Below are 23,695 nucleotides of genomic sequence, written 5' to 3' on the forward strand. Positions count from 1 at the left end.
CGGGGCTGAGACGGCGCTCCGGTGAGGGCGGCCCGACGCGGGGCTGAGACGGCGCTCCGGTGAGAGCGGCCCCGCTCGGGGCTGGGACGGTGCTTCGGTGAGGGCAGCCCGACGCGGGGCTGAGACGGCGCTCCGGTGAGAGCGGCCCCGCTCGGGGCTGAGACGGCGCTCTGGTGAGGGCGGCCCGGCTCGGGGCTGGGACGGTGCTTCGGTGAGGGCAGCCCGGTGCGGGGCTGAGATGGCGCTCTGGTGGCAGCGGCACAGCTCAGGGCTGGGACGGCGCTCCGGTGGCTGAGGCGGCGTTCTGGCGGTGGCAACCTGAATCCGGGGCTCGGCTGCAGGTCAGTGGATGACATCGTCGGGAGCTCGCAGGTCACAGGCTGGTGCCTGTTTTCCGGAGCTCCCGCGGCAACAGCTGCGTCCACTGGACTGGAGGGCGGCAGCTTCGACCACCCCGGGCCGCGGAGTTTGAACCAGCCCGTTTGCGGAGCTCGGTTGAGCCGCGGGACTGACTACCATCGCCCGGTGGGGTAACAACATTTCGCCTCAGCGCAGAGGGAGAACGAGGAAGGAAGAGACAGTAACTTTAAGATTTTGCCTCCATCACAGTGAGGAGGTGCCTGGTGAACTCACTGTGGTGGATGTTAATTTGTGTTTATTGTGTGTTTTGGTGTTTATTATTATATGTATGGCTGCAGGCAACGACATTTCGTTCAGACCGAAAGGTCTGATTGACAAATAAAGGATCTAATCTAATCTAATCTAATCTAAATCTTTCTCTAGCATTTTTGTGTACCTTCACTGAATGTTAAGTTCATTGTGATATCCTGTGGTTAGAGAATGCTGGTTCATTATGTCCACCATTCTAATCTGATTTAGCCTATGTATAAGTTCAGGCCCACTCACATGATCGACATTAACAACTTAAAACTATCTTTGTTCATGGGATGTAGACACCTGGAATTGCCAGCATTTATTGTCTATCTGGAATTGCATTAGTGAATGCGGAGTCCCATAAGAGGCCACACCCAGTAAACTGAACATTTCCTTCCCTGCAAGACATTAATTTAAGACATTGAATTCATTGCCACCAGCATAATCAAGAACGAGTCTCACCCTGGTCACTCCCTCTTCTCCCTTCTCCCATCAGGCAAGAGGTACAGAAGTGTGAAAACTCACAACTCCAGATCCCGGGACAGTTTTTTTCCCAGTGGTCCTGAGCTACCATCTACATTTTTGGAGACCCTCGGACTATCTTTAATCAGATTTGACTGGACTTTATCTTGCAGAAAATGTTATTTCTATTATCACATATCTGTGCACTGTGGATGGCTCAATTGTAACCATGTACAATCTTTCCGCTGACTGGTCAGCACACAACAAAAGCTTTTCACTGTACCTCGGTACACATGACAATAAACTGAACTAAACTAAACTCAACTGATTGGTGTCATCCCAGGGATATGGGCTCTGAGCAAGATTAGCGATTTGAAATTTTTATGGAAAATATACAGCACAGATTTCAAATGTAAAACAATGGCAAATATTCCATAAGTTCTGAGCCATGACAATGGAATTCATTTTATTTAGGTCATCTTAAATTGCTGGCTTTGCCTTTGATTTGAAGGAATCAAATTAACATTTACAACTGCACAATTTATATGCATTTATGCATGGGATTAACAGCAGAATTACTGTTAATGTTATTTCAGATTTCTCACAGAACCCTCTTGATTCATTCCCTGACTGAATTCCTCAGTGCAATTCTTATTATGGAATGAAAAATATTTCAAAAAGAAACCATTAGTCAGAATAAAAAAAACTAAGATTAACGCTAATTCTTTGTAATGGTTTGATTTTTAAAAGTGGATTTTTGATGGTGCGAATCAGTCTTTAAACTCTTTTAGTGTAGTGCTTTCATAATGATTAAAGCATGGCCTTTAGCAATAGAGATGCTAAAGACTACATCAAAACAGAGAAGGAACCAGATTTCAACTATTGCCTCAGAGCTGACTGCACATCAATAGACATCATACTTTCTACAAAATTAACATCTTTTGAAATGCCTTTACTCAGTCCTTTATATTTGTGCCCACTCCGCCTTCTCCCTCCCCCTGGAATTCTCAAGACAAAAGTGGAGAATCTATTAATCCAGACGCTATCATTTAAATATGTAAGCAATTTATCTCATTAATTGCGATGGCAAATCTTACTTTAAATCTAACCCTTAATGCCGACAGCTTTGGTGAAATGTATACATGTCCAAGCCTTGCAAACCTGTCTTCTAATGCTCGGGTTTATATATTTTGATGTATTTTGATGCTTGTCTTTAGAAGTTTTATCGGGATGTATCACAGAATGGTTTAGGAACAGTTCTATTGAAGACCGCAAGAAATTGTAGAGAATTGTTGACGCAGCCCAGACCATCACACAAAACAAACCTCCCTTCCATGGACTCAATTCACACTTCATGTTGCCTTGGCAAGGCCACCAGCATAATCAAGAACGAGTCTCACCCCCTCTTATCCCCTCTCCCATCAGGTACAAAAGTATGAAAACATATACCTCCGGATTCAGGGAGTTTCTTCCAGCTGTTATCAGGCAACAGAATAGTCATCTCATCAGCTCGAGTGTAGCCCTGACCTCCCCTATACCTCATTAGATACGTTTGACCTATCTTTAATCGGACTTTATCTTACAAGAAATGTTGTACCTTTTATCTGTGCACTATGGCTTGATTATAATCATGTATAATATTTTCTTTGATTGGATAGCATGCAAGCAACTGAATCATCCTAACAACAACTAGATAGCGGTACTGAGCTACTTTCTGCCTCATTTTAATTGGACAATTTTTAATTGGACTTTACCTTGCACTAAACATTATTCCCTTCATCATGTATCTGTACACTGTGGATGGCTCGAATGTAATCATGCCTTTCTGCTGCCTGGTCAGCATGCAACAAAAGGCTTTCACTCGGTACACATGACAATAAGCTAAATTAAACTACGTATTTTCCTATCGGGTTTAGGTGTTAAGCCATACTCCAAGGCCTGGAGCCCCCAATCCAAGCTGACTATTTTAGTCTGAAGAAGGATCCTGACCCAAAACCTCGTCTGTCCATTCCATCCACAGATGCCGCCTGACCTGCTGACTTCCTCCAGAAGTTTGTCTTTTGATAATTTTAGTGCAGAAATGGAGGGAAAACTCACTATCAGAGGTGCTATCATTTCGATAAGATATTATGCTGAGGCATTATCTTTTCAAGGGGACGTAAAATTAAGCTATGGAGCATGGAAGTTCTTCCAGAAAAGAAATAAAGTGCTGGAGTAACTCAGCAGGTCAGGCAGCATCTCCGGAGGACATGCATAGGTGATGTTTCAGGTGGAGACCGTTCTTGATGTTCTTTTGTGTAAAGCAGCATCTGCAGTTTCTTGTTTCTACTATAGTTCTTCCTGAAACCTTGTTAAGCATCCATCTCTCAATCGACATCTTTAAGAGAGTTCATCTGGTCATATTCGTGTTGTTATTTGTGGGATCTTGCTGTGCACGAACTGGCTGCCATATTCCTTATATTACTTCAAGAAAGCACTTAAGCATCCATCTTACCAGGTTTAGCACTGATTTTCTAGTATTTCTTCCACTCTTGTGTGCAGCATTCAGTGTTCACAATGTGGCCTCCTAAGTGGAGAAACCAAATTGAGATTGGGTGATCGCTCGGCAGAGCATCTGCATTCACCTAAGCTTCCTGTGACCTTCCTGTGACCTTACACTTTAGAGATACAGAGTGGACAAAGGCTCTTCAGCCCGCCGGGTCCATGCCAACCAGTGACAATCTTGTACACAAGCACTATCCTATTTTCTTATTTCATCCCCTTCCTGTCCATAGTACTGGTGCAATGCCAGTCAATATTTGGAAAGCTAAAATACAGCATTATTACAACCGTATTAGTTTAGTTTAGAGATAAAGCGTGGAAACAGGCCTGCCGAGTCAGCCCCGACCAGCGAACATCGATACACTAGTTCTATCCTACACACTAGGGACCACTCACAGAAGCCAATTAACCTACAAACCTACACATCTTTGGGATGTGGAGAAAACCAGAGCCCCCGGGGAAATCCACAGGGAGAATGCACATACTCCGTGCCGACAGCACCCTTAGTCTCTGGCGCTGTTTAGCACATTGTGTCTTTTTTTTGGTAAACCCGCATCTGCAGTTTCTTGTGTTTGCAGTATTATTTGTTGCAGTGAATATGTTCGGGCATTGCGACCAATCTATTCTTTATTAAGAGACCCTTTATCCTGAGGGTGGGTGACATTTGTATTATAAAACTGTGTAATCCACAAATGCACAGGGTATTACATTTTCTGAAATTAAAGCTTCAGTGCTCCCATGAAACAGTGCCACATTCTGACCACACATTAATTGAAAGTACAATTAACTAATTAAATGCAAATAGGAACCAGCATCCGAGAGGGAAAAAAGAAATTGTGATTCAGCCAAGGAAATGCAGCAGAAGAGAAACGTTTTTATTTCCCCCTGCGGCGAAGAACATTCACAGAGAATGTAAATGCATTTCTGTCATCCGTTCAGAGGGATATGGGCCAAACAGGCAGGTGAGACTAGTGTAGATGGGACATAATGGTCGGTATGAGCACGTTGGGCCGAGGGGTCTGTTTCCACGCTGTATGAATCTATGACCTTTATAAAGGCAATTAAATGTGCATGGCTGGATGGAGTTTGGCTACAAACTTCAGGTCTTCCATTAGGAGCAAGTGCCAAGAGATGGTTAAATCAGTGTGGCACAGTGGGTTAGAGATGATGCCACACAGCACCAGACACCCTGACCTTGGGCGCTGTCTGGGTGGAGTTTGCATGTCTTCACTATGACCACATGATTTCCCTCCGGGTGCTTGTTTCCTCCTACATGCCCAAAACTTGTGGGGTTATAGGTTAAATGGCCTCTGTAAATTGCCCCTAGTGTGCAGGGAATGGATAACATATAAACATAGAAAATAGGTGTAGGAGGAGGCCATTTGGCCCTTCGAGCCTGCATCGTGAACGAGTATGAACGAGTGATCGATGGTCAGCGTGGACTCAGTGGGCTGAAGGGCCAGTTTCAATGCTGTATATCAGAAATTAAAACTAAAATCAGGCAGATGTTTCCATATAAATGTGATTTTCCCAGTGAGCGGGGAATTGGTGACTGTTAATACATATTTCCTCACAGCATTGCAAGGAAAGTTGCTGCGAATGGTGAATTATCCTTGCTGGGAGTTCAGGAATGTTCCAGGCTGGTGAAATGGAGTCAATGCAAAACAATTTTACTCCCTAAAAACTATTGACAATCTATGTTTCTACAAAACTATCTGTATGACACTCCCTAAAAACTGTCTCTTTAATCAATTTGGCATAATGTCTCCATATGCGCTTATGTAAAATGTTGTTTGTTTACCCTCATGTGAAACACTTCACCACATTTTACTGTCATTTATTTTCATGTGGATATTGCATTTGGAATTGTTATTCTGAATTGTGAGGGACATTTTACAAGTTCTGATCATCCTCTCTGAACTCCTGCAGCACTCTGTGTAAGAATGTTGGATTGCCCTGAATTTTACTTCTGTATCTACCTTCAGGGCACACAGCATCTTCCACTTGGATATAGGGTGACTCGATTAACCATGGGTAACATTGGCTTGAGAAAGATTCCTTGTTTGCGATTCCTTGTATGCGATTATCTTTTTGTTTGCAGATGTAATCATGAAATTCCTGCCTCTTATCTGTTAGGCCAAGATTTCCACAAAGAACCATTTCTGTGCCATTTACTTTTAGAGTGCCAACATAATATATGGGCCTTGGCAGGTTTTCATCTACACTTCACGCTGCCTCAGCATGGCCGGCAGCATAATCAAGGACCAGTCTCACCCAAAGATCCCATAGTGGAGCAAGATAGATCACTCCTGCTAAATGCAATGGGCTGACGTATAGTACGCAACGGAACGGAACATGGGCCTTTTTTTCATCCATTTCCGTAACCCGACCCGATCCGACTCACAGTGTAATCAACGTTGCGGGGGAACAGTTTGTGTTAATAAATTAATATTCTGAAAATGAGAAGATTTTTTATTTTTACGAGGATGTTTCCGTAACCAGTTTCCATCTCCGACTTAGTATCCTATGGGATCTTTGGTGCGGAGACGGAAGCCGGTTACGGAAATGGGGCCGAAAATTACCTATGAATCTGCCCATGACCGTACTACGTCTTTTTTGTTGAGTGATCTATCTTGCTTGCTATAGGATCTTTGGTCTCACCCAGTCACTCCCTCTTCTCCCCTCTCCTATCAAGCAAGAGGTACAGATGTTTGAAAACACCCACCTCCAGATTTAGGCACTTTCTTAGAAACATAGAAACATAGAAAATAGGTGCAGGAGTAGGCCATTCGGCCCTTCGAGTATGCACCGCCATTCAATATGATCATGGCTAATCATCCAACTCAGTATCCTGTACCTGCCTGCTCTCCTGCAGCTTTTATTAGGCAACTGAATGGTCCCCTCATCAGCTAGACTGTGGTCCTGACCTGCCATTTACCTCATTTGAGGCTTTTGAACTATCTTTATTTGGCCTTAACGCACTAGGTATTGTACCCTTTATTTGTGCGTTATGGATGGCTTGATTGTAATCATGTATAATCTTTTCTTTGACTGGATAGCACACAAACCAAAGCTTTTCACTGTGTACCTCAGTGCAAATGGCAATAATATAATAAACTAAACTAAATATAAATTTGTCATATTCTCAAATAAATTAACACTAACATCAGATTGGCAATGGGTAGATAAATACAACCACCAGTTTAGGATGCTGCTTTTACAACGCGGAAAGTGCAAGAAGTTGTTGTTTCTGAATTTATATTACTTATAATTAGTAATCCCCAGAGGATAGAAGCAGCTACATAGACTTACAAAGCCTAATAGGCTCCCTCTAAATATAGCATGATAACTCTATTTAAAGATAAACTCTATTTAAAGATTGCAAACAAGCAGCTTCTGAAAATAATCTGCTATATGTTCTTGTATACATTTATATCTTCTATTCTGGTTAAATGATGAAACTTGTAAAGTCTAATGAGAAAAAATCTTCCTCGGTTAAATGAGTGAATAGAGACATTTGATCAGAATTATATGGATTTGTTAAGGTGTATTGGTTCAGATTAGCTAAAAAATATGTTCTCACTTTCTTCAGTAATTTGGCATTGTGGGGGTGAGGGGGTGTCAACAAATAAATTAATGGCCTGAAGAAATCTGCAGAAGGGTTCTGACCTGAACGTCACCTGTCCATGTTCTCCAGAGATGTCGCCCGAGTTACTCCAGCACTTTGTGTCCAAATTGATAGCCACCTTTTAGTATGGTCTTTATAAGGGAATAAAAGGTGACCTTTGACCTTCATTGAGACAGAATTGGGGAATTTACAGGGAGACAATGCTTCTTAAATTGTTTTTCTTACTGAGTACAGTTTAAACATGTTTACGTTTCTGTCTTGCTTTAAATCAACCATAAGAGGCTGACCTTGCCGAGGAAATTATCAAGCAATTACTCTGTTGGTTAACAGCAAAGGTAATCTTCCCCATTATTTGATGCGTTTGTTCTCCGGGTGTCTTTGGTTCCGAGCAATGGATATTTGTACTCCTGGAGTCCACTGCTTTTTCACGACAATTCAATCTGTTTAATTTTCATAAGCTACCTTTGATATCAAATGGGATTTCTACCCGCCCCAAATATTAAATCAATAAAAAAAAAATCTCCTGCCTGTTACTTGGCCCCTCATTGAATGCGCAGCCTGATAATGAAGTAGCCTTCAGTTTCTTTGTTTTACTGCAGCATCAGCTTGTTTCAACCACGAGACTCTGACTCTATTTGTTATGCTGTGTAAACTGGAAGGACCGACTGGGTAATCACTAGCAGTACCGTGACACTGTGGAGCAAGGGATTACACAGGGGACAAAGTGGGACTGTGCACAGAAGAGACCCAGTGGTAGCAGTGGGAGAATATCATTATTAGGAGGGGGATCTTGACGGGGAGTCCCAAATGTGTTGCCTCCCAGTGTCAGGGTAAGGAACATAATGGAGCAGGTAGAAATTCTTCCTGAAAGGGAGGGCAACCAGAAGTTGTGATAGAACATAGAACAATACAGCACACAAAAAGGCCCTTTGGCCCATAATGTCTATGCCGAACACGATGCCGAGACCTTCTCTTATCTACCAACGCATAATTCATATCCCTCCATTCCTTGCACATCCATGTGCCTATCCAAAAACCTCTTAAATGTCACTATCGTATCTGCCTCAACCAACAACCCTGACAGCACATTCCAGGCACTCAACACCCTGTGTAAAAAAGCTGCCCTGTACATCCTTTTTATGGTTGCTCATACAATAACAAATCACACAGAGATGAAGAGAAAGAGGTGATCGTTGTTGAGGGGGGAGTAGGAGATGGGACAGTGTCTCATCTAAAGAACTGCCTGCTGGCACCATCACTATTGTCGATGATGGATGGTGCCAGAAGGATGTTCTTTAGGTGAGGCACCATTCTACTTCCGACTCCCTCCTTGACAAAGACCTCCATTGTGAATGCACAGAGCCTTTTACCCAGGGTAGCAGAATCATGAACCAGAGGGCATAGGTTCCAGGTGAGGGCTAGATTTAATAGGAAACTGAAGGACAACTTTGACACTCAGAGAGAGGGTGGTTGGTATATGGAATGAGCTGCCAGAGGAGGTAGTTGAGGCAAATATTATAACAGCATTAAAAGACACGGACAGATACGTGGATAAGAGAGGTTTAAAGGGAAATGGGCCAAACGTGGGCAAACAAGACTAGCTTAGATGGGGCATCTTAGTCGGCATTAATGAATAGGGCCGAAGCACCTGTTTCGGTTTTGTATTCGGAGAATTTTAGTTATCCTTAAATAGAGTGGAAATATACACAATACGCAGCGTACTGGAGTCTCCCATTTTGATCTATTGGTAAGTGAACCTGTCAGTACATTGGGAGCATAAGTTATTGCATCTCAGGGTGAAAATGACATTAATATAATTCAATGTGACATAATTTGGAATTAAATAACATTACAATGCACTACAACTTTAAAAGGGTCAACTTCAAGACAATAAAGGATAGTTTAAACAAATCATCTGGAGAGAGCAGGTACTTAAGAAGACCTAATTTAAGGGCACAGCAATGAACATGGAATTCAAGTTCAAGTCAAATTGAGTTTATTGTCATGTGCGCCAATACCATGAGGTACAGGTACAATGAAAAGCGTGCTTGAAGCAGCATCACAGGCACTTAGATTCAAACAACACACAGAACATAAATTATACAAGAATTATATAAGACTCGTATAACAGAGTGAAAAAGACATGAGTGTAAAAATGCAATTAGAAACCAGTTCATAGAACTGCAAGAGGTGGTCTGTGGTGTTCCATTGCTGAGGAAGGATTAAGGTTGTGCATGTCAGTTCAGCATCTTGATGGTTGTTGGAAAGTTTTTCCTGAACCTGGTGGTGTGGGATCATCAGGCTCCTGTACCGCCTGCCTGATAGTAGCAGGAGAAACGAGGTCACTGTGGGGATCCTTGATGATAGATGATCTCTTCTTGAGGCAATGCCTCAAGTAGATACTTTCATTGTTGTGGAGGGCTGTACCCATGATGGACCACGCTGTGCCCACTACTCTCCGCAGCCTCCTGCATTCATGTGCGTCGGTATTGCCCTACCAGGCCACGATGCAACCAGTCAGGGTAGATTCTGCAGTGGAGAAAAAGGATTGGTGACGTTTCAGGTCAGGACTCTTCTTCAGATTGAATAAGGGCCCTGACCCAAAATATCACCCATTCTTTTTTTCCAGTGATGCTGCCTCGTCTGCTGAGTTACTTCAGCACTCTGCGTCTATCTTTGGTGTAAACCATCATCTGCAGTTCTTTGTTTCTAGATTCTACAGTACATCTGCTGAAGCTGCTTAAAGTATGCAGTAACATCCTTATCTCCTTAAACTTCAAAGTGGAGGTGCTGGCATGCCATGTTTTATCAGGTACCGTATCCCCAGATTAAAGAAATGGATTGAAAGATTAAAAATCTGCAATAAAGTTGCAAATCATATAAATTACTTCACAGATATGTTTTGACACAACTTTTGACACACTTCCAAATGAAAGGCTGCCATACAAGTTTAGAAAACAAAAAACAAAAAGGGCTGGAGGAAGTCAGCGGGTCAGGTAGCGTCTGGGGAGGGAATGGACAGCCGACGTTCAGGTTGGGACCCTCCTTCAATCCAATTCAAGTTCGGAACTTGGATATCCCGTCTAAAACTTAAATGTGCTAAGAAACAGAACTTACTCCCGCTACAGCTTAGTCCTTGTGAAGTGATATCAACTAAGCACGATGTTTTGACTATAATTCTTCAAGAATTAGTGTTGGGGCCTCTCCTGACTCAGATCCGATCTGCATTAATCATGATAATTTTTCAAAACTGTCAACACAAAACCAATGGCTAAATAGTTTCCTTCTGTGTGGTTTTACCCTGTAATCACATACAATTTGAATTTGTAACTCAGCACTGATAGAAGAAAGTAGGCAGAATATATAACACACAGCCGAGGCCCATGTCAGGTTCTGGATGCTCGATGAAAGGAACGGGGGACAAAAAGTGCTTGATAAATTGCTGACAATTCTACGTTAAATCTACGTTAAATCAAGTAGGCACCAGACTGAATATGCTGTGCAGAACCATGCAGTTCTGATCAGGCAAACCTCCGGTCAGACACAAAATGCTGGAGTAACTCAGCGGGACAAGCATAATCCAGTTCCTTGTGCTGCCTGACCCTCTGAATTATTCCAGTACCTTGTGACCGACTGAAAGCTTGCCTGACGGAATCAGGGTGGGATGGTCACCCCTGCATCATGTGCAACATCACCACATCAGATGTTCGTAAAAACCTCTCACCACCTTCTCTTGGGACTCCTTTCACTTTACTGACTGGTGTAAGAAGTGACTACTGCTCAAGTGAAACAGTACCACAGGTAACTGTGCTTTTCTCTAACTGAATGTCAGTATAACATAAATGATAGTAATTATCAGGTCACATTTGCACAGGTACACGGATAGGATAGGTTTAGAGGGATATGGGCCAAATGCAGGCAGATGGGACTAGTTTAGATGGGGCATGTTGGTCGGCATGGGCAACCTGAGCCAGTTTCCACATTGTATGACTCCATGACACATCTACTTGAAATGTTGACACAAGGATTTGCAGAACATGCTGGAACCTTGAGCAAAACACAAAGTGCTGGAGTAACTCAGCAGGTCAGGCAGCATCGGTGGAGGGAATGGACAAACAACGTTTCGGGTCTGGTTGGTCTGAAGAAGAGTCCCAACCCAAATCGTCACCTATCCATTCCCTCCACAGGTGTTGCCTGACTTGCTGAGTTACTCCAGCACTTTGTGTTTTAAACTGTTGACTGTTTCTCACTTCACATGCTGGGCATTTTCCAGCATATTCAGATCTCTTACACCTGGAGCATTTAGCTTATTTGCAGTCATCATACACACTTCCACTAAATTGCACGAGGGTGCGACCTAATTATTGTATTGAGCAGGACGAGGGTTCAATGTTGAGCTACCCGCTGCTAAGGCATCACCTGAAAATTTGTCCTCAATGTCCGATATAACTAGCATCCACAGTACCTTAAAGGAGTTGGATTCAAGGGGCTGAAGGTTAAATGAATAAGAATCTACCTCCAAGACACCGACCGTCAAAACCTGTAAGTTGTAGACCACTCTTTCATCCGAGCAATATTTAAGGCTACAGTTTGTAGGAAGCAGAGACGAGAAATGGTACACTGAAATGTTTTATTTTCCACAGTTGCTGTGATTTATGAAAGGTGTACCTCACCATGGGAAGATAATGGCATTTGAAATGGTTCATTTCATAAATCTATCTGCATGTCCCCAATGAATACACGACTCTTTGTGCTCTTGAATCGAATAACGTTTTCATCTGCTATTGACATGAAAACAACAGGACCTGCGTCGTTTTTTTTGTGCCCACTAATGATGCCGTTACTGAAGAGCTACTGCTCAAGAGCGTCTCAGGGGCTTTGGGCAGAAGCTGTGGGAACTTGTATCAACAAAATGAAGAAATAATCAACATGGAGCACTTCCCCACTATCCTCGAAAGCTACACACATTAATAATATAGGTTAACTTCGCATTCCTGCAACCACTTTGCAGAAATATGACACAGTCTGCAATTTCATAGCTCCTGCTATCATTCTTTCCCTCTGCATTTCCATATTTTGACTTGTGTTTGAATAAACCAATTTCAAGGTCAATTTCTGTTGTGCATTGCTTTCCATTGAAGGTAACCCCATTAAATTTGGATGAAAATTCACAAAACTGGTTCAACACAAACTATACAATTAGTTTCGCACTCACTGCAGGAATGCATAAATCAAAGATGATGTATAATATGAGACCATTGTAAAGGTCAGTCTTATCAAATGCACTAATGCCACTGATCTTTTAATTAATTTTGTCAATGTTTCTGTGATCTATTTTTAAAGTATTCGAAAATGTATGTTTTATCTTTTTTTTTTTCAAAGAGAGGGGTCAGTGTTAGCTATTCCTAACAATTTTAATGCATAAAAGTCAAGGGCAAATATAAGCAGTCACTTATAGAAGGAAAATAAATGTATTCAAGTATAATAAAAATGCTACTGACTTAAAGAGTGTTGCCTAAAATTCATTCCTAAGTACTAGTATTAAATATACAGTGCCGTAATGACAGCACTGTAAAAACAGGGAACTGTAGACAAAGGGCACAAAGTGCTAGAGTAACTCAGTGGGTCAGGCAGCATCTGGAGAACATAGATAGGTGACGTTTCTTATCCTGACCCGAAACGTCATCTATCCATATTCACCAGAGATGCTGCGTGACCCACTCAGTTACTCCACCACTCCTTTATCCTTTAAATGTCAACATAGTGTACTTTGACAGAATTAATATTACAGACAGAGTTCAACACACTGACACTACTACCGACCACCACCAGCTATGAATGAATTTCTAGGCAAATGCATACAGCATTTAACTGTTAAAATTTGTAAAGGGTTATGGGGAGAAGCCAGGAGAATGGGGTTGAGAGGTAAAGATAGATCAACTGTGATTGAATGGCTTGATGGGCCAAATGGCCTAATTTTGCTCCTATAACTAATGAACTGGTCATAAAGATCTCAAATTTCTTTCATGCTCATGTAACAAAAATGTCACCACTTATGTTACCCATTTAAATCTGTTTCTGCTTCAATCATTTGGAAAACTATGCATTGATCCAACATTTTACCAGAGATGTTAACATGTTCACGCTCCCTCACAAGTTTATTTTAAAGAAAGAGAAGCTAATGCACTTGTGCAACTAAAACAAATAGAACAACCCAGCAACACACCGCAGATTGATCGGCATTGATTCAAAGGCGAATTAACAAAGTAGCTGGGAATAATTGTACTCAAACAAATGATCCTGACCAGTAACCTTAACTTGCCCTTCAAATACACACACATTTTTGCAATTTCCTATTTTTTTTCTTGATTTCAGGTATTCTCAAGGTTTCTTTTAATCTGTATGCCAGCACAATACTCCTGGCTACACGTTCATTCTTACAAACATTTACCATCATGTACTATCAATTTTCTGACATTAATTTGCATATGACATGCATTAAAGTCAGTGCTGCGGTAATTATTTAAATGTGTGGCTTAACATTTATATCAACTCAGAACTGAAGAAAGAATCACATAGATCGTGCCCTGGTGAAAAATTGGCTCATACAATTAGGATGAACTTCATTTTCCATCTCAGTTTTTATTTTTTTGACTCTGCTAATATTCAAAATGGTTAGGGCAGCACAGTGTCGCAGCGGTAGAGCTGCTGCCTTACAGCGTCAGATACCCGGGTTCGATCCTGACCACGGGTTTTGACTGTACGGAGTTTGCACTTTCTCCCTGGGATCGCGTGGGTTTTCTTCGATTCCCTCCCACATTCCAATGACATATATAGGCTAATTGGCTTTGATAAAAAAAGATGAATTGTCCCTAGTATGAAGGATGGTGTTATTGTACAGGATGGTCGCTGGTCAGCAGGGACTCGGTGGGCCGAAGACCCTGTATCTCTAAAGTAAAGTAAATGCACAGTGTTAAGCATGAAACACATATATACATAAGGGGAATCTGCAAACATCTACTGACTACAGGGCCTGTCCCACTTACGCAATTTCTTTCGGCAACTTTTCGGTGACATGTCGCGGGGTGACGCCTGTTTGGTCGTGAGTAGTGGCCCAAAGAATCGTACCTTTTTCTGGTCGCCGCTGGATTTTCCACATTTTTAAAATTTTCGGCGACCTGCTGCGACTATGACGGGTGCCGGCAAGTCGCCAAAAAAAAATCGCATACGTGGGACAGGCCCTTACCTTGTTCTCTTGCCCCACCACACAATCACTCCATTGCTCCTGATCTCAACTCCCTGGGCTTTCATCTCATGGTCTTCCACCTGACTCTTGTCCTTCTTCCTCACTGAAAACTTTTGAACCATTTTTAATTGGACTTTATCTTGCACTATATGTTGTACCCTTCATCTGTATATTATGGACGGAATAAACTAAACTAATCTAAGGCAAGATGGGGAGGTGGTTGTGGGTTGATTTGAATGAGTTTCCCAGTTTCAAATTAGTTTAGTTTAGTTTATTATTGTCACGTGTACCAAAGTACATTGAAAATCTTTTATTTGCATGCCATCCAGTCAAAGAAAAGCCTATAGATGATTACAATCGAGCCGTCCATAATGTACAGGTTAAAGATATAGGGTACAACATTTAGTGCCAGATAAAGTCTGATTGAATGTTTAAGAAGGAACTGCAGATGCTGGATTGAAGATTGTTTAAAGATTGAAGATTGAAGTCTGATTGAAGATCGTTTAAAAGTCTCCAGTGAGGAAGATTGTCAAGACCCAACATCGAATATTCTGCTCCCCAAAAATATTCCAGTCCACTTCTCTCAACTTCAGTCAACAAACTTTTGCCCAATATATTGAGAGCGTAAAAGAAAGCTGACCCATGTAGCAGCAACTGCTGACAATGTAAATGGGAGCATCCAGCTTTCTGGAAAACTGAATACAGCAGTGAGGAGGGAAATGAAAGCATAAATACAGCTGAAGCAAGATGATTTATGAAATCTCTTGGGTTCATGTCTTTATCTGCAGATGTGACTTCTGCATCCTCCCCATGTTCCTGGGTTCAGTTACTCCCTTTAATGATGTCACCAGCCATCAAAATGTAAACCATTAATTATCAGAAATAAATAAATCATTCCACAAGAGAATGAATCAGACCTCACGACTGTGGTGAGTCTTAAAGGAGGGGTAATAATGTAAAGATAGTCTCACTGCTTTAGCAGTGGGTAAACATTGTGTAACTGATCTTAATACAGCTGCTAGATTTACATCGAGAGCCACATGAAATGATTCTGTGCAAACAATGAATGGTAGTGAACAACACATTGTTCATCAACTCCACTGTTGGTACAAACCACTCCACAATATTGGCAACTCATATCGCAGATCAAAGAAATTTGCAGCAGAGAGAAAGATAGTCCTTTCAGCCCATCGTATACATACTATCCAATAAAATGGAGCTGCTTTGGAGACTCCCAAATCCAGTCAGCTCAGGTTACCAAAACAACAGGAGATCTAAGCTCTGACGAATAGAATAGATATGAGAGAATACACTAAAATAAAAGGTATAAGACTTTCACTTCAATCATTATACAGATATGAAAGGATCTTCAGTTACATAGGTGCTGGTGAGGCTAAATTATGGCTGAAAAGGTATAACATTTAAAAAAGTTTGTATTCTACTTTTAAAAGTAGACAGCTCCCGATTTAAAACCTCAGTGGAAAAATCTGTTGGGGAAAAAAATATTTTCTTATTACAGGTGTTCTAAACATCAATTCTTCTTCCTCATCTTTTATTTTAGTACAGTATGGAAACAGGCCCTTCAGTCCACACTGACCTGTTCACACTAGTTCTATGTTATCCGACTTTCTCATCCACTGCGTATACAATGTCAGCAGTTAACCCACAAACCCGCACATCTTTTGGATGTGGGTGAAAACCGGAGCACAAAGAGAAAACACACGCAGTCTCAGGGAGAACATGCAAACTCCACACCGACAGCACTGAGGTCAGGATTAATCCCGGGAATCTGGTGCTGTGAGGCAGTGGCTGTATCACTGTTCCACCCCTTCTGTTCAATAGTTGTTGAATACCCTCAGATATTTTTTCCTCATCTTTTTGTTACTCACATTACGTTTAAGCTTTGTTTTAATTTTGCTTTGGGTGGAGCCTTGGCTGTGTTTCCCTTTTAAAATGATGCCCTTAGATCAGCCCACTGATGCTCGGTACAAGAATAATAGTGACACCAATCCTGCCTCAAGCAATGTCAAGTTACTGTATGTGAGCGAGGTAATGTTTACTTAAAAGGAGACTTCAGCAGCACTCCAAAGACGTAAAGGTTTGTAGGTTCATTGGCTTAGGTAAAATTGTAAATGGTGCCTACTGTGTGGGATAGTGCTAGTGTATGGGGTCATTGTTGGAGGGGCGTGGACTCGGTGGGCCGAATGGCCTGTTTTCGCAATCTATCTCTAAACTCTAAAGGACAAATTGCTGGAGTAACTCAGTAGGTCAGGCAACATCAGTGAGAAAACATGACGTTTCCGATTGAGACCCTTTGCTAGACTGATTATGCTCGGCAGAGAAAGCAGGACAAAGCTAAGCAACTGCTCCGTTGTGCACAATAGGTTTGTTCTGATAAACTCAGTCTGGAGTTGAGGAAGATCACGTGGCTTGAGATATGCACCTAGCTTATTGGTAAATGGAGAGTAAATAACAGAAATGTCCAACAAATCACTCTTCTATTCAAAATTGGGGTACATTTTAATGCTTGGTATTCATCCTAAAACTGCCATTTGTAATGACCATATGTATTGTGCACTTCCTCCAGAATAACACAATAACATGGTCGAATTCATGCAATGAATCCACACTCTCCACAAGTTTACTTGGTGGCTAATGGATATTTCTAATTGCTGGAATGAATTCCGTGCTTTTCCGCATTGTTCTAAACTGTGAAATAGAGGAATATGGATCACGAGCAGGCAGAGGACATTAGTTTAACTAGGCATCATGCTCAGCCAAAGGCCCTGTTTCTGTGCTGTACTACTCTATGTTCTATGTTCCATGTTCAAATGTTGCCAACCAATCCAGTTGCAGAGGCAACAAGTTCAAAGAAGATGGTGTATTCATAGATGAACTGGGCAGCACAGTGGTGCAGCAGTAGAGCTGCTGCCTCACAGTGCCAGAGACCCGGGTGCGATCCTGACTACGGATGCTGTCTGTGTGGAGTTTGCACGTTCTCTCTGTGATCACGTGGGTTTTCTCCGGGTGCTCTGGTTTCCTCCCAAATTCCAAAGATGCGCAGGTTTATAGTATAATTGGTTTCTGTAAATTTCCCCTAGTGTGTAGGACATAGATCAAATGTATGAGTGGTCAATGGTCGGTGTGGACTCAGTGGATTCAGGGTCTGTTTCCATATCGTATCTCTGAGCCCCAAGGAAGGAGGATACGAAGCAGTTGTAACAAACGTTTTTATTTGTTTTCGCAAATGTTCCCACACACTGTTAGGTGGCAGTCACCAGGAACAGATCCATGGAAGATCATTTGGTGCATTGTTAAGATATTTTAAGTTTGAACAGGCATAGGTCACATCCAAGAACATTTTACTTTGAACAAAATGTTCCCAATCCACCTGCCAAAAAAACCATTTGAACAAAGGTAGGAGGTCTTACCGCATTGAAGCTCCTGCTCCCTTCCAACATCACTGCTGTGTTTGTGCTGTGTCTTTAGACAAACGTCAACTCAACAGGTATGTAGCACGCAATGCTTCACCTGATTCTCTCGTTGATAGTAATGAATAAAGGCCACAGAAACATGAAGTGTATTTCCGAAGAACATTCTATTTTTTTTAATGGATTCATAGGCAGCTGAGTAAGACAAAACGACCAGTCAAACAAAGCATACATAACTAATGTCCAAAAGTGGCCCTTCCTCTTCTGAAACCTTCACGAAATACATGCTGGCAGAATGATTATCAGCAAGTTGTTCAAAGATCAAAGTTGAGCACAAAGTTACAATCAGATCCCGACCCACCTCTAAATTTCCGCTGTGATCTTCCTATGTGATTGGTTAATTCCGTTCAAACTGTGGGGGAAATATGAAGACATAGACAAAAGAAACTGCAGTTGCCGGTCTACCAAAAAAGTGCTGGAGTAACTCAGTGGGTCAGGCAGAATCATAGAAACATAGAAAGGCGATGTTCATGATTTCATAAGTTCATAAGTAATAGGAGGAGAATTAGGCTATTTGGCCCATCAAGTCTACTTCGCCATTCAATCATGCCTGACCCATCTTTCCCTCTCAACCCCATTCTCCTGCCTTCTCCCCATAACCCCCGACACCCGTACTAATCAAAAATCTATCATATCTCTGCCTTAAAAATATGCATTGACTTGGCCTCCATGGCCTTCTGTGGCAATGAACTCCACAGGTTCACCACACTCGGACTAAAGAAATTCCTCATCTCCTCCTTAAAGGTATGTCCTTTTATTCTGAGACTATGGCCTCCGGTCCTGGACTCTCCCACCAATGGAAACACCCTCTCCGCATCCACTCTATCCAGGCCTTTCATTATTGGGTAAGTTTCAATGAGGGACCCCCTCATCCTTCTAAACCCCAGCGAGTACGGACCCGGTGCTGTCAAACGCTCTGATGTTTCGGGTTGGGAACTCTCTTCAGGTGAAAGATAACTGTTTGTGGCCCAGTCCAACATACAAGAGTACTCTTTAGCCCATCGTGAGTCAATGGATGGATTGTCCACCTCCAATTCCCCCACCGTTCTTCATATAATAAGCCTAGATGGGTGCTGAAGGGAATGAGGAACATTCTTAGCATTTCATCTTCAGTCAGATGTCGTAGGACTAATTCCTAGAATCCAAATGCCTTAGGAGGGTTTAAACTTTGTCACCTATTGAACAGGTGAGCACATACAGTACGTCCCTAATATTATTAGTCTGAAGAAAGCTCCCAACCTGAATCATCGCCTATCCATGTCCTTTAGACACTCCGAGTTACTCCAGCACTTTGCGTCTTTAATGTTATTGGTTGAACTGTTGGACGCACAGTCAAACCTCTTCACGATATTGGGATAGGGTAGGGAGGGGGGTGGGGTGGTGGGGGATAGGATTGACATCTACACTTACTTGCCTCTCTGTGTGCCCATTCTTGAGTATTAGCATCACTGCAGATGGGACAATGAGCTATGCATAAGGAGCAGAGGCAATAGGATGGAGAGAAATAACAAAACCTAAATACGCACAACCAGGAATTTTACTGCACAATTTATTTTCTAAGCCTATGGCAATATATCCATTTGGATAAAAAGCACAGAACAGTGCTGGCTGATGCAATGAAAGGAAAAAAGCTGCTGCAGCACTCACATAGTTAAACTGAAATGAACCAATGACTGAAAAAAAAATTCCCTTCCTTTGCAATCTTTCCTTATAAATCAACCACTATCTGAGAGGTGGGAAGGGAAAAGTATTTCACTTGACAAAGGAGCAAAGTTTCACAAGTTATTTTTATGCAATTCCTGGAAAGGGTCCAAATTTATTTAAAGAGGCAGCGCTCCCAAATTTCTTCAGCCCTCCAGGGCGAACGTTAGAGAAGCCGGAGGAGGAGGCTGGGATGGAATCCATTTCACCAGAACTCCAACCCATTTTGCTTTACGGTGTCAGAGGTTGTCATGTGGGGTGGTGGGAAAGGAGGCTCACTTATACCTTTTGCAAAGAGCTGACAGGAAAAAAGTGAAGAGCATCAGACGTTTAAATTACCAACTCCTCTCGCGTATTTGCTTTATTTCGTTTAATTTATTATTGACATGCGTACCAAGGTGCAGTGAAAAGGTTTTTTTGTTGCATGCTATATAGTCAGAGAAAAGACAGTACATAATTACAATCAAGCCATCCACGGTGTACAGATACAGGATAAAGGGAATAATGCTTAATGCAAGATAAAGTCCAGTAAAGTCCAGATTAAAGAGAATTCAAAGGTCTCCAATGAAGTACATGGTAGGTCATGGTCTCCTGGGGAAAAAGGTTCAGAATGTAACCTATCTACGCCACTCATCATTTTTATATACTTTTATCAGGTCTCCACCAACCTCTGGCGCTCCAGTGAAAACAATCCAAATTTGTCCAACCTCTCCTTATAACTAATACTTTCGAATTCAGGCAGCATTCTGTAAACCTCTTGTGTGCCCCTCCATAGTCTCCACAACCTTCCTGTAACGGGGTGACCACAAAAGGGGTTTCACACAGAGGGTGGTAGGTATATGGAAGAAGCTGCCAGAAGAGGTAGTCGAGGCATGTACAATAACAACATTTAAAAGATGTTTGGACAGGTTCATGAATAGGAAAGGTTTTGAGGGATATGGGCTAAATTCGGCAAGGTGGGACTGGTGCACATGGGACATCTTGGCTGGAATGGGCATGTTGGACCAAAGGATCTGTTCCCAGGCTGTATTAAGTAGCTGTACCTTTGGTCAAGCCTTTCCAGTGCCATGCAATGACCACCTCTAGCAGGCGTGCATTGATCCACCTACCCTTGACATACATGATGTACGACTCTATGACTAACTGCGCACAATGCTCCAAATGCGGTACAACCAACATCCTAGAAAGCTGCAACATGTCTTCCTAACTCTGACTCTTGTCGACTCTCAGTCCTGAGTCCCATTCAACTGTACTTTGAAGAGAAAAAGCATACCTAGGAGCTTTGAATCAGCCTATTTACAGAGCAATGCTGTAATCCAAGCACGTAATCCTTCACACACTTTGACCATGTTCTTTCTTCAGTGTTCAGTTTGAGCCTGGCAGCATGATTACAATTAGTTCCAGTACTAATGACATTATCACGATTATGGCCAATTCAAGTGTCAGGTAGCGTTTTGATGGTCACTTTGCTTCATTAAATCTAATTTCATTTATTTTAAGCCCATTAGAAAGTTCAAAGCATGAGAAGCACAATCTTTCACTTACACCTCAAGACAGGAAGGTTTTGATAATCTTGCTAATTTTTAAATTATAATGATGGTGCAGGGGCTCCTGCGGGGGTTACAGATGTGAATTAAAAAGGGAATTATTAAACAACATTCACCTTGAAAAGTGCAAAAATGTGTGACTTTGCCCATTCTATTCGATTCAAGTTCTAATTCAAAGAAAATAAAGTTTTTAAAAATCTGTCTGAAGTTTGGAACAGCATTTATAAGATTGTGGTCCAAGGAACGTTGTACAAAAGGCAAAGCTCCAAGCAATGATTTGATTGAGTGTTGTGTGAGAATTATCATGGGTGGGATACGGTGCTGAATTTATAGGCAGCGTATTTTAACCAGCGACTAGCTTTATTACCTGTTTAAGACAAACAGTAAGGCACATTAACACTTCATCAGGCCAAACAAATATCAGAAGCAGACCTGAATACCTCCGCACTAAATCAAAACCAAATCCATGAAACTACCCTTTTAAAGGCAGACTGCCCTACAACGGGCAACTTAACCTAGCTATTTCTCACAGGGAAGATAAGGCAGATCAAAAGTAAGTAATTGCATGAACTGTTTTCCAGATATGTGACGAGGTGTTGCGTCAATGCATGTTTTAGTTTAGTTTAGTTTTAGTCTAGAAGTACAGCGCAGTAACAGACCCTTCAGCCCAACAAGTATGCACCGACCGGTGATCCCTGCGCTCTAACACTATCCGACACACACGAGGGACAATTTACAATTTTACTAAGCCAATTAACATTACAAACCTGGAAGTCTTTGGAGTGTGGGAGGAAACCGGAGCTCTGGGAGAAAACACACGTAGGTCATGGGGAGAATGTACAAACTTCGTACAGATAGCACCTGTAGTCAGGATCAAACCCGGGTCTCTGGCACTGTAAGGCACCAACTCTACCACTGCTCCACTGTGCCACGCTATCTTTTGACATACATTTCTTCCACGTAATTGATCATTAGTTAGACAATAAGACACGAGGACAAATATACATATATATATATATAGCCTTTCACTTCCTCGGATCATCCAAAAACACTTCTCAGTGAATGAGATATTTCTGAAATGGCTTCACGTAAAAATCAGCAGCATATATCTGCCAGGGCAATTCCAACAAACTGTAACTGATTTTGTGATATTAGTTGTGAGATAAATGTTGCTCGTGACGCTGTGGGGTAACAACAGGGTTATTTGTTGAATAGTTCCTTGAGATCTTTTACACCCACCGCTGATGGGCTATTTGTTTGAAGTCTCACCCCGAACTAGGCACTTTTGACACTCCCTCAAGACTCCACTCGACGCAGCAGAGATGTTTGCATTCAAGTTTCAGGAGTGATATTTATTGAAAAGGAAAATCAGATGTTACACTATCAATTAGAGGAGACTTGTGTAAGGAAAAGTATTTGAACCGAATAGATGATACAGTATGTTCTTCTGAAAAAGGGCAGGTCGGAATGAAATGGAAAAGTGTGATAGGCCTAAAGAAACAGGGACCTATTTACTTTGACCCTCCCATTGATTTTGTGAGAAAGTAGTTCACTTTTCTACTGTAAATAAATTCAGAGTGCTGGAGAAATTCAGTGGGTCAGGCACCATCTCAGGAGTACATGGATAGGCGATGTTTTGGGTCAGTTATCTATGTCCTCCTGATATGCTGCCTGGCCTGTTGAGTTACTCCAACACATAGTCAAAGACCTAGATTCGAACCTGAGATTGGGTGCTGTCAATGTGGCGTTTGCACATTCTCCCTGTGACCACGTGGGCTTTCTCTGTGGGCTCCGGCCTCCTTCGAGAGTTCGAAGATGTACAGGTTTGTAGGTTAATTGGCTTCGGTAAGTTGTAAAAAATTGTCCTTAGTGTGTAGGATAGTGCTAGTGAATGGGGTGATCGCTGATCGGCGTGGACGGTGGGCGAAAGGGCCTGTTCCCGCACTATGTCTCTAAAGTCCTCCCACATCCCAAAGGCGTGCAGGTTTGTAGGATGATTGGCCTCTGCAGAATTGCCCGTAGTGTGTGGGAAATGGATGAAAAAGAGCATAACATAGAAATAGTGTGAACGGGTGTTTGATAGTCAGTGTGCACCTGGTGGGCCAAACAGAATGTTTCCATGTTGTATCTCTAAACTAAACTAAATTAAAGTATAATGGGCAGGAAAAATACTGGATGTAGGAATTGCTGAATATCTACTTCAGATTGTGGGAATGGATTGGGCATGTACATGAGCAATAATAAATAATAAATTGGCTTATTGTTTTCCTCTTTCACTACTTTAAGTTAGGCCTCAAACCACTTCTATTTTGGTTCCTACTCATGAAAACGAACAATCAACAGTGAAACCAGCAATGCTTAGTGCTCGTGGGAGGAACATGGTGTAAGATACGGTTGAACTGATACCTACTGAAGTCAACTCCCC

General features: G+C 42.0%; 2 protein-coding genes across 5 annotated transcripts in view; both read right to left on the minus strand.

Moving 5' to 3' along the window:
- wwox (WW domain containing oxidoreductase) overlaps positions 1 to 23,695 on the minus strand; it is a 977,325-nt gene that overhangs the window by 238,588 nt on the left and 715,042 nt on the right. Inside the window, exon 9 of one of the 4 annotated variants that reach the window (XM_055648848.1) lies at positions 3,636 to 3,682. The exons of 2 other annotated variants lie outside the window; for them this stretch is intronic. In XM_055648848.1, the coding sequence (XP_055504823.1) occupies positions 3,668 to 3,682 (15 nt within the window). In that variant the 3' untranslated portion in view covers positions 3,636 to 3,667. Of the gene's footprint in view, positions 1 to 3,635; positions 3,683 to 9,269; positions 9,815 to 23,695 lie in introns of those variants that run through there. One more of the 4 variants, XM_055648849.1, reaches the window with a different exon arrangement.
- The window catches only part of LOC129705329 (uncharacterized), a 255,325-nt gene that overhangs the window by 32,040 nt on the left and 199,590 nt on the right, over positions 1 to 23,695 (minus strand). The gene's annotated exons all lie outside the window — the stretch shown is intronic.

This window comes from Leucoraja erinacea, chromosome 17 (genome assembly GCF_028641065.1).
Source record: "Leucoraja erinacea ecotype New England chromosome 17, Leri_hhj_1, whole genome shotgun sequence".
Lineage (NCBI taxonomy): Eukaryota > Metazoa > Chordata > Chondrichthyes > Rajiformes > Rajidae > Leucoraja > Leucoraja erinaceus.